This window comes from Podarcis filfolensis, assembly GCF_964270895.1.
Source record: "Podarcis filfolensis genome assembly, chromosome: 6".
Classification (NCBI taxonomy): Eukaryota; Metazoa; Chordata; class Lepidosauria; order Squamata; family Lacertidae; genus Podarcis; species Podarcis filfolensis.
Window position 1 is genome coordinate 2,289,873 of NC_139609.1, and position 12,178 is coordinate 2,302,050.

Sequence of the window (12,178 nt, forward strand, 5' to 3'; positions counted from 1 at the left end):
GCTGGGTTTCCGCAGCCATCCTGGGCGGCTTCCAACAAAGATTAAAATACAATAATTCATCAAATATTATAAAACTTCCCTACAAAGGGCTGCCTTCAGATGTCTTCTAAAAGTCAGATAGTTGTTTATTTCTTTGACATCTGAGAGGAGGGCATTCCATAGGGCAGGCGCCACTCACTACCAAGAAGGCCATCTGCCTGGTTCCCTGTAACTTGGCTTCTCGCAATGAGGGAACCACCAGAAGGCCCTCGGAGCTGGACCTCAGTGTCCAGGCAGAACGATGGGGGTGGAGATGCTCCTTCAGGTATACTGGACTGAGGCCATTTAGGGCTTTAAAGGTCAGCACCAACACTTTGAATTGAGCTCGGAAACGTCCTAGGAGCCAATGTAGGTCTTTCAAGACTGGTGTTATGTGGTCTCGGCGGCTGCTCCCAGTCACCAGTCTAGCTGCCGCATTCTGGATTAATTGTAGTTTCTGGGTCACTTTCCAAGGTAGCCCCACATAGAGCGCATGGCAGGAGTCCAAGCGGGAGATAACCAGAGCATGCACCACTCTGGCAAGACAAGCTGAGGTCAGCTGGGGTCTCATCCTGCGTACCAGATGGAGCTGGTAAACAGCTGCCCTGGACACAGAACTGACCTGTGCTCCATGGACAGCTGTGAGTCCAGAATGACTCCCAGGCTGCGCACCTGGTCCTTCAGAGGCACAGTTACCCCACTGAAGACCAGGGAGTCCTCTATACACACCCGCCCCCTGTCCCCCCAAAACAGTACTTCTGTCTTGTCAGGATTCAACCATCTTTCAAATTTCAACTACAAAATTGAAAACCCGGTTTCATATACAGTGGTACCTCAGGTTACAGATGCTTCAGATTACAGACCCTTCTGGTTATAGACTCCGCTAACCCAGAAATAGTACCTCGGGTTAAGAACTTTGCTTCAGGATGAGAACAGAAATTGTGCTCCGGCGGCACGGCAGCAGCAGGAGGCCCCATTAGCTAAAGTGGTGCTTCAGGTTAAGAACAGTTTCAGGTTAAGAACGGACCTCCGGAACGAATTAAGTTCTTAACCAGAGGTACCACTGTAGTAAATTATGGTACTTACGATAAATGCCTCCATGGAAGATTTCCCTTAATAACAGATTTTCTGCTGCAAATTCTAGGAACTGTCTTCTGGGCAAAATGCCTTCTCATTATAGAGCCTTTCAGGAAAATACCCTTGGCAGTGTTTTCAGGGCCTTTGCCTCTTGAGAAAAGCTTCTTGTAAGTTTGCATATTCATGATTTAAGATAAAGATAAAAATAAACATCAGTGGATGAAACAGTAAAGCAAGTTTTGCTGCCACTCTCTTCTCCAAATACTGGAGAAGTTTTCTCAACATTTGATCTCTGGCATGTGTTGTATGTATTGATGGGGAATAAATTCACAACTAAATGTGCTTCTATCAAATCCACCCTTTTCAAAAAGCTAGGCAAACCAAAACACAGTTAATCCTTGGAAATTCACACTGACCCAAATTTTGTGATGCAGTTCTTTAACCAGGGTTCACAAAAGTGCATATATTAGTGAAAGTAAGATATAAAAATGTAGTATATTAAGGATAATTGATTGTCAGATCACCCACATCCACAGAGGTGAACACCAGGTCTAAGGCATGTTCATAACCATGAGTTGGGCCAAACTTATTCAGGGACAGCCCCATGGAGGCCATGCTTTCCACAAAGTCCCAAGCTGCCCCTTGTAAGGTCGTCTCAGCATGGATGTTAAAATCCCCTAGGACAATCAAACTAGGTGTTTCCAGGAGAACATCTGCCACGACCTGAAGCAGCTCAGGCAGGGAATCCTTGGTGCAGCGGGGAGGTCGGTACACCAATAGGAATCCTGTACTGCCCCTATTGCCCAACTTCCAGAACATGCACTCAGAGAACTGGGTCTTCTCAACAGAATGCCTGGTGTAAGCTAATGACTTCCTAAAAATCACTGCAAGCCCCCTTCCCCATCCAGACCTATCCCTGAGCCATGACTGACAGGTCAAAGAGGAGAGCAGGGTCACCTCCAGAACGGCAGCATTTTGTGTGAGGGAATCAATCACATACCAGGGATGTAGGTTTGTACAATTACAGTGGATTCAAGCTCTCGAACACAACAAATCTACTTTTTAAAAATGGACTTCTTGCAGCTAGGATAATGAAAGAGAAATTCACAAAAAAGTGTGGGATAAACAATTGACTGATGGGAGGTCATTTAACACTCATGCAAGCAAATCAGGATGAAACCAGGAGAAATGCTGATTGTCATGTAACCTCTCCACAAACAAACTGGAACAAACACTCAATAAAGATGAGCCATTGCCTAAACTTTGTGCAAGCAAATCAGGATGTACGCTCAATAAACAGGCTGTCTGGGGAGTCCTGAGATACTTATTAAGTGGGATATATTGCAGAGTGTAGGGAAAGATGCCTCCAATTTTGATTCAGGGGGAAATAAATCTGTGTCCTGGGTATGAAACGTGGGGAGCTCTGGTTTACAGCCAACTGCTTTGAATTCACCAGCCAGCTGAAAGCCACCAAGTCCGTAAAGTGATAATTACAGCTTTGTTTTAATCAAACAAAAGAGTTTATATAGAAGGTGAATTTGCACGAGAGTGAAAGATCACAGAAGGCTAGTTGGGTGTTACAGAAATAAAAAGTTAGAACCAATTCCTCACAAAACATTGCCAGCTTGTTTCGGTCCATCTGACCCAGGGGTGATTTCACTGCCAGCTGCTCCAGCCTAAACAGCTGGGATGCAGCCCTAGCTGATAAGATGATAGAAACCCTATAAACTGTATTGGTGTCCAGTAATCAGAACAACTGGAACACCTGTGAAGGAGATCCGACTCCCATGACAATAGTGCTTGGCTGGTCGGGTATCACTGAATGGTATTTCCCCAGTCCACTTGGAATTCAGTTAGTGATAGCATTCCCTCCCATGTCCAAGGAGGCTGGAAATGTACTTTTTAAAAAAGTAGATGGAAGTTGAGGTTCTCAGGATGCATAAACTCTCTGCTTTATGTGCTTGTGCAGAATTGCAGAACAGACACAGCTTCGCTTGTACAAACCCAGAGTGAATCACAGTGTGAACCTATGCACTTCTATTCAAAGTTCAATTGGCCTTACTCCTAGTTAAGTACCGGTAGGTTCTAGATTGCAGGCTCAAAGTATTCCCCCACCCTGCACCAAAGAAAACACAGGGAGCGACACGTATTTCTATCTTCATGTTGCTATAGAATTTGCTGCGACTTTTCGCAGTTACATAAGCATCACGAGCATTTTAAAATAAATCTTCCTAAATTAACATCTTGCTCTAAGTTTATGTCTTCACACAAAATAAACTGACAAACTCTCACTCCCAAAGTTCTCACTCTCACAGGAAAAGGTGTCTTTGGAAAAGCTGAGCTGGGCAGACAGGATGGTGTTTAAGAAGAATGGGACCAATAGCTTGTCAGGTGAACAAGCAAAGTGTTTGTGGAAAGTGATTTAAGTTGCATCACTCTGGATGGCGTGGAATCATGTCCCCAATGTCCCCACAGAGCCTAAGCTGAAGGCTGTAACTTCCACAGTGCTTGTCCACTTTGGGACAAGAGCTCAAAACGAAAGGAAGAGACCCACAATTTGCAGATTTAATTGAACAATTATTCACAGCATAGAGAGGGTCTCTTCTGAAACCCACCCATCGTATACTATTCAATAAAAACACCCGCCTCTATTTTGCAGTAAAATTCCAAGGAGAAAATATTAATCCCATCTATCAACACAGCTCCTTCCAAGTATAGGCATGTTCCATTTTAACCATGTTCAGAGCAGATGGGGAACAAATGCAACAGTATTTCGGATAATATATTGTTGCATACACCCCAATCTGCAAGCAGTGAGAGACTCCAGGAGTTCCAGTGCTTGCAGAACTAGGCATTGGGCTTCCCATACCCCAACCCATATAAATAAGAGACCAATAAGACTGGGTTTTGGGTCAAAACAGGCCACAACTTTATTGAATACAGATGAAAGAGGTTTGGCTTTAGACTGGGGCAATCTAAATATTTCTGGCCCGCCCACCGGAAGTTATGCATAGGTCAATCCAGGCGGGGGTTCCTGAGACTTACATCAAATAGTATGCCCCCACAGGGACCACCGTCTGGGGGAGTGCCTTTGGCCCTGGGCACGCCTGGGCACACAGACATAGCCACTTCCCCTGGATCCCTTTAACGGGATACCCCCGCGTTTGGAGGGGTGGCTGGAGACTACAACCTCCTGTCCATCCAAAACAAAGGATTACCCCAATGCCCAACCAGCTGTGACAATTGCTATGAGGTAGGCAAAACCACCGGGTGAGAGCCAGTTAGCCCAGTGGGCAAATTCCTACCCGGCCCCATCAAGAACAGTGACCACTGTAGCCACAGCAAAGTCACTGACTATTAGCTTAAACTGAGGGTGGGCGCTTAAATGGGGCAAGGGGCAGATCCAAGGGAAGCCTACCTGCTCCATTGGCTCTGCCCCCTGGCACAGCCCAACTCCCAGCCTGCATCCCCATTTGCCAAAGCAGGGTGCAGGCTAGGATCCAGTTCCTGATAGCCAGTGGGGGCTTATGCCCCCAAAGCCTGTCAGGAAGGGCACTGAAGTTCAAGTTCCCTCGTCGGAGCCCCAGTGAAAGCTCTGCTGTCCCGCAATGCCGCCGCACCAAGAGGGGGGAGTGGACTTGCCTATCTGCCCACATGGCTCTTTGTCCTGGAATTTCATGAGGCTCCCAGCCTAAACACTAAGAACTGAACTGACATATAAGCTATCATGACTGCTTATGCACACTTCCTGGTTTAGTGGTCTAACAAACTAAATAGAGTCTTTAAAAGAAATCTATAGCCATTACCTTCTAGTAATTGAAGCGTCAACAATACATCTACTATTTACAGTACAGTGGTACCTCGGGTTACATACGCTTCAGGTTACAGACTCCGCTAACCCAGAAATAGTACCTCGGGTTAAAAACTTTGCTTCAGGATGGGAACAGAAATCGTGCTCTGGCGGCGCAGCGGCAGCAGGAGGCCCCATTAGCTAAAGTGGTGCTTCAGGTTAAGAAGAGTTTCAGGTTAAGAGCAGACCTCCAGAACGAATTAAGTACTTAACCTGAGGTACCACTGTGTTTTAAAACAAACTATTGATGCAGCTGATCAAATTTAAACTTGAACATAAAATCTTGTTCTTTGGACTGTATGCAACACCGTTGATACTGACAGCCCTCTGGCAAAAAGCAACACATTGTATCCTCTTGATTTTATGTCCAAATAAAAGATGACCTTGTTGACCAAGCTGCAGAAAATGGTGCAGTGATCTTTGATGACATGGCTATCAACCAAGAATTGCATGATGCTCCTTCAACTCTTGGTGAGCTTACAAATACAATTTTACTGCACATCATGGTCAAGTTTGAAGCAAAGTACAAGTTTTCAATTTGCCCGTTTGCCCTCTGATGAAGAAATGACCAGTCCATAATTTTAATGGTAGGTTTATTGTAGCTGTGAGAGACAGAAGAACAACAGGAAAACCCCCAGAAATCCAGAAGACAAAAGTCAGAGATTGATGTGCATTATAATGAGTGAAATAAGTATTTGATCCCCTATCAACCAGCCAGATGTCAGGCTACCTGGTATCTTCACTGTATGTAAGGAGCTGAGATTAGAAGCACCTGCTGTAAGGGAGAGGTTTTACCTGTAATCCCAGCTCATTGCAGTACCTGTACAAAAGACACCTGTCAACAGAAGCAATCAATCCAGCAGATTCCAAACTAGCCACCAAGACCAAAGAGCTGTCCAAGGATGTCAGGGACAAGATTGTAGACCTGCCCAAGGCTGGACTGGGCTACAAGACTATTGCCAAGCAGCTTGGTGAGAAGGTGACAACAGTTGGTGAAATAATTTTCAAATGGAAGAAACACAAAATAACTGTCAACCTCCTTCGGTCTGGGGATCCATGCAAGATCTCATCTCGTGGAGCTGCAATGATCATGAGAACGGTGATGAAGCAGCCCAGAACTACACGGGGGGGGGGGGGACTTGTCAACGATCTCAGGGCAGCTGGGACCATAGTCACCCTGAAAACAGTTGGTAACACTCTACACCGTGAAGGACTGAGATCTTGCAGAGCCCGCAAGGTCCCCTTGCTCAAGACAGCACATGTACAGGCCCGTCTGCAGTTTGCCAATGCACATCTGAATGACCCAGAGGAGAAGTGGGTGAAAGTGTTGTGGTCAGATGAGACCAAAATCGAGCTCTTTGGCATCAACTCAACTCGCCGTGTTTGGAGGAGGAGGAATGCTGCCTACGACCCCAAGAACATGGAGGGGAACATGTTTGACATGGAGGGGAACATGTCAAACATGGAGGGGGACATATTATGCTTTGGGGGTGTTTTTCTGCTAAGGGGACAGGACACCTTCATCGCATTGAAGGGATGATGGACGATGGACTGGACCATGTATCGTCAAATCTTGGGTGAGCACCTCCTTCCCTCAGCCAGGGCATTGAAAATGGGTCGAGGATGGGTATTCCAGCATGACAATGACCCAAAACACACAGCCAAGGCAACAAAGGAGTGGCTCAAGAAGAAGCACATTAAGGTCCTGGAGTGGCCTAGCCAGTTTCCAGACCTTAATCCCATCGAAAATCGTTGGAGGGAGCTGAAGGTTCGAGCAGCTACACATCAGCCTCGAAATCTTACTGACTTGGAGAGGATCTGCAAAGAGAAGGAGGACAAAATACCTCCTGAGATGTGTGCAAACCTGGTGGCCACCTACAAGAAACGTCAGACCTCTGTCATTGCCAACAAGGGTTTTGCCACCAAGTACTAAGTCATCTTTTGCAAAGGGATCAAATACTTATTTCACTCATTATAATGCACATCAATCTCTGACTTTTGTCTTCTGGGGGTTTTACCTGTTGTTATTCTGGTTCTCACAGCTACAGTAAACCTACCATTAAAATTATGGACTGGTCATTTCTTTGTCAGAGGGCAAACGGGCAAATTTAGCAGGGGATCAAATACTACCCCCCCTCACTGTATGTTAGAGGCTCGTTTATATTTTGGGAATGATGCATGTTTTTATGTAGCTGCATTGTTTTCTACTTTCTGGATGCCCCATGATCATATTATAAAGTAGTTATGTTCAGTGTTATAAATCAAGCACTGCTAGGATCCTTTCTTTTTTGTTTTCCAATGTATTTCTTATCAATTAAATTTTTGGTGCAAGCAAATTTTTAGTGCAAGCAAATTTTTATTCTGAAAGTGTGGTGAAGAGAAAATGGTTTGAGAACCACTGGGCTAGGCGGACCCCTGCGTGAAACCTTGGAGCTGCTAGCTGAAACAGACAAATCTGGGTCATATAGACAATATTCTGCTTCAATATAAGGCCAGATTCCTATGAAACACTGTTTTAATTAGATGCCTGAGGCCGGTGCTGACAGCACGCTCTGGTCTGGAGCATCCATGCAGCCCAGATTATTCTCCCGGCTGTTCTGAGGAGAAGCACGGTGTGAATTCCTCCTCCTGCTCACACAAAGGGATAATCCAGCAGCCATGGAACAGCCAGCCTAGAAAGATAAATCAAAGCATCTCTGTTTGCTTATGTACCTTTTTGCTTTTCTGGCAAAGCTGGACTTGAAATCCCAGCAAACAGCAAGGTGAAACCCTCCAACTCACCCCCACACCCTGCATGCAATTCAGTGATCCTTTTGGGATGAACCTACCCTCCCTCTTCTAAACATTGTGCACTTGAAACGGCTGAATTTTGCAGGAGTGAGCCTCAGGCAGGCGGGAGTCAGTCTGCTGGAATAATGAGAGCGAGTCAGGCTGTGAGCCTGTGCTATCCTGCCCAGTCCTCTTGTGCATTTCAATTCTCTGTGCACACATCTGAGGGAGCATCCTCACTCTGTCGCCTCTCCCTGCTCTCTTTCTTTCGTCCCCCCACCTCCCTCCTTTTCCACCAGCTCTTCTTCAGGAGCCGCAGAGCTAAGAAGCCAAACTCAGCAGCATGTTCCTGAGGCTGCCGTAGACAGAGCAGTGGTCAGGCTGGCCACCCTTCAAGCTCTCCGATGTACCGGGAGGCCGCAGTCTCTGTCGTCCAGGGCCTCAGTGAGCCGTGCCCACCCAGCGCCAGCCCAAGCCAAGCAGCCTCTGCAGTGCGGACCGCTAAGAGACAGGTAGGAGGTGGGTGCTTGCGGTTGTGACAAGGAAGCTGCCTGGTGCGGCGGCCTTTGCAACAGGGCGGCAGACCTCTTGGTCAAATGTAATCTCCTGAGCGGTGGCATTTGGGGATGTTGGCCTCTCACCAATTTCTGTGGGGCAGTGGGCCTGAATGGGTGGGTAAGGGAGGGGTGCATGGGCCTTCTTCAACTGTCACCCTCCATTATGATCACTTTAGTGGATTTCCTCTCAGTATGTTAATTGGTGTGTAGCCTCTCCAGGATGACTGAAGGAAGAGAGAGAGAGAGAGAGAGAGAGAGAGAGAGAGAGAGAGAGAGAGAGAGATGCTCATTTGCCAAGGACAGTCCTGCTCATGCACAAGTCCTCTCACACCTCTTCTTCAGAGCTGATAGCATACACGGCCCCAAATCATACTGCTTTTCTGGGAAGTCTCTGTGGTGGTAGGTGAACCGCAGGTTTTCAAAAAATAGCTAAAAAAAATAAGAGGAGTAGGATTAACACAGTACTAAAAACCCCCAAGAATGACAGTGAGCTCTACAAGTTACAGACAGATTGTTTTTCCTGCCTGGCTGCTGCTGCTGTTGCGATAAATGGGAGTGATTAGCAGCAGCAGCAGCATAGATTTGGCTTCTCCTCCCTCATTTCTCTTTTTTTAAATTTTTGAATGAAAGGCAAGTGGGCTGCAGAATCAGTGGCAGTTCACCAAGGGACAGAGACAGCTTGCAGATAAAAGGAAGTAGAAGACTGACTGGAAGGTGCTGGCGAGGCTAAATCACCGAGCAGGCTGCTTCTTTAGTGCCTTAGATCATAGGGGACTGGCAAATGTTGCATGGATATCCATGGCCGAAAGAACCAAGACAGACACATTTCTTCCCCAAATCAGTGGCAGGGAAGAGACTGGCCACCAAATATGCTGCATCTATTCCTAATTTTATGGCTGCCTCACATGCAGGGTTGCTAATTTTGAATTACAGGGTTCTTGTGTCTTTAAGATTGGGTGACAAGCAGGAATTCAGCAAGGTAAATTTTCCCCACCGCTTCCATCTTCATGCTGAGAAAAGCTTCATTGGGTGAATTTCCAGTATTCATGTTGCAACTGTTAAAGTTACCAGAAAGCAATTGAGCAATCCTGTTCACCCTCATAATCAAGACTCCTGCTCTTTGAAAACAACAATGACAAGAAGTACAACCCTCTCTCGGTAACGGGCCGTTCACATCCAAATACTGTAGTGTAATCAAGAAATGGATCCCAAAGGCATCTTTTGCCCATGAAGAGATGGGACTATGCTGGGCGCCTGAGTTCTCCATGACTGTCAGTGAATTCCCTGAGATAAAGTAAACGGGAGACAAACACTTCATCTATTACGTAAGAGTATTAGAGGAGCCTGTCTTGCCCAGCATCCTGCAGGCAGGGGATGAGTACAGTATTGCTCTCCTGCTTGAGGTATCTGCATACTGCATCTGATACTGGAGATAATAGAGCCAACATGACTGGCAGCCATCAATAGTCTTGCACTCCATGGAAGTGCTGGTGTTGACCTATAAAGCTTTAAATGGTTCAGGACTGCAATACCTCAAGGATCCCCTCTCCCCATACAAGCTGCAGTCATCACCTGAGGCCCTTCTTTGTGTGCCTCCTCCATGAGAGGTCTGGAGGGGGGCAACCCAAGAACGGGCCTTTTCTATAGTGGCTCCCCTTTTGTGGAATGCTCACCCCAGGGAGACTGCCCTGACGCCTTCATTGCATATATTTAGGCACCAGGCAAAAACATCCCTCTTCTCCCATAATTAAGCAATTTTAAACTGGGGTGGGGGTATTGTTTTTGTTTGTTACTATGTTATATATTTTTGTGGTTTTAGATTGTAAACTGCCTAGTGTTCCTCAGATGAAGGGTGGTGTAGAAATTGAATAAATAAATACAATTGAATATGTCCAGTCCCTTTTTGAAGCTGTTCAATTTGTTGGCCATTTCTATGGCAACCATCTTGTGCTAGCTAATGCCATATTGAGGCCGGGAGTGGGGGAAACTGACCTGGGTTATTTCCTCCAGCCCATGGGTAAGGTCTGGCAGATGGGGGGGGGGGTCCTACCTGTTAATCACCTGACATCACAATTTTGTCAAGGTACCCATTTTCAGATCCACTGTGTGGATGGAAGCCCCAGTAATCAAGCCCTGACAACCAGCTGATGTTAGGGCTTCAGAGCACATGGCACTGCGCAAACTCCAACTATCTGTTGACGATTAGCTGGCTGGTGGTGCCTGCAACCTGCTTTTGGCCCCTCTATGTCTTTATCCGCCCCGCAGCTGACTTCATATATGATTTTGGGTATAGAGCAGGTGACCATGCCTTGGCCAAAACAGTCTTGCAAACCAAACTTTAGGTATCTGATGAAGACTCTCTCTCTCTAATTATTAATAATAATATTTTTTCTCCTTTGTGGCTCTTTTGTACACCACTTAGAAACCATAGTGTAACGCAGTATATAAATTATTGAAATAAAGTAATAATAATGAATAAATATTCCTTGCCATTGGCTTAGCCATGCGGGGTGGGAAGGAGCAAATCCCGTCCAACTCTGCAGTTCTATAATTTTATGATTCCATTCCTTTTGTCTGTCCTGAGGCACAAATACAAGATGGGTGACACCTGGCTTGAGAGCAGTACATGTGAAAAGGATCTAGGAGTCTTGGTTGACCACAAACTTGACATGAGCCAACAGTGTGACGCGGCAGCTAAAAAAGCCAATGCAATTCTGGGCTGCATCAATAGGAGTATAGCATCTAGATCAAGGGAAGTAATAGTGCCACTGTATTCTGCTCTGGTCAGACCTCACCTGGAGTACTGTGTCCAGTTCTGGGCACCACAGTTCAAGAAGGACACTGACAAACTGGAACGTGTCCAGAGGAGGGCAACCAAAATGGTCAAAGGCCTGGAAACGATGCCTTATGAGGAACGGCTAAGGGAGCTGGGCATGTTTAGCCTGGAGAAGAGGAGGTTAAGGGGTGATATGATAGCCATGTTCAAATATATAAAAGGATGTCACATAGAGGAGGGAGAAAGGTTGTTTTCTGCTGCTCCAGAGAAGCGGACACGGAGCAATGGATCCAAACTACAAGAAAGAAGATTCCACCTAAACATTAGGAAGAACTTCCTGACAGTAAGAGCTGTTCGACAGTGGAATTTGCTGCCAAGGAGTGTGGTGGAGTCTCCTTCTTTGGAGGTCTTTAAGCAGAGGCTTGACAACCATATGTCAGGAGTGCTCTAATGGTGTTTCCTGCTTGGCAGGGGGTTGGACTCGATGGCCCTTGTGGTCTCTTCCAACTCTATGATTCTATGATTCTATGAATCTTCCACAGTTCCATTTGGCTGGATGACTCCTGGCTCTTAGATGATGAGAGGAAGAGAAGTCCCTCTCTGCCCTCTTTCCCCCTGCCCTGCGTAATTCCACACACCTTTCTCATGCTCCTACTTAAACATTCTTTTCCAAAACAATGGACCCTTTACTCCTCGGGGCACTGCTCCACCCCCTTGTTCTGATTGCCCTTTTCTGCCCTTTTTCTAGCTGTACAATATCCTTTTTGAGGCAACAATTTGTAACAGCATTATGATCCTGGCACATTTTATTTTCACTTCCTTTCCTAAGAATCCCTAGCCTGGACTTCTCTTTTAAAGAGAATTTTAAAGTGGCCATCACTAGCTTTTGTGGGAGTGAAATCCGTAGTGTCACTATACAGTGTGTGGAGACATGCTTTCTTTTGCCTCTCCTGAATCTTCCAACATTCAGCTTCACTGTCTGCTCCTGAGTTCCAGCAATATCTCTCTGAAAATTCCCTATGTTGTAACCTTTTCTTGTAGAGGAGTCACTTTGCTCCTTTCTTCATTTCGGTTGCCCTCTTCTGAGCCTTTTCCGCCACTGTAATGTCCTCTTTGAGGTGAGGGGACCAG

General features: G+C 46.1%; 1 protein-coding gene across 5 annotated transcripts in view; it reads left to right on the forward strand.

Annotated features, from left to right (window-relative positions):
• Positions 1-12,178, forward strand: part of RGS8 (regulator of G protein signaling 8) — a 77,415-nt gene that overhangs the window by 24,574 nt on the left and 40,663 nt on the right. For 2 of the 5 annotated variants that reach the window (XM_083621466.1, XM_083621467.1), the window contains exon 1: positions 7,995-8,226. The exons of the other annotated variants lie outside the window; for them this stretch is intronic. In XM_083621466.1, the coding sequence (XP_083477592.1) occupies positions 8,119-8,226 (108 nt within the window). In that variant the 5' untranslated portion in view covers positions 7,995-8,118. Of the gene's footprint in view, positions 1-7,994; positions 8,227-12,178 lie in introns of those variants that run through there. 5 annotated transcript variants of the gene reach the window in all.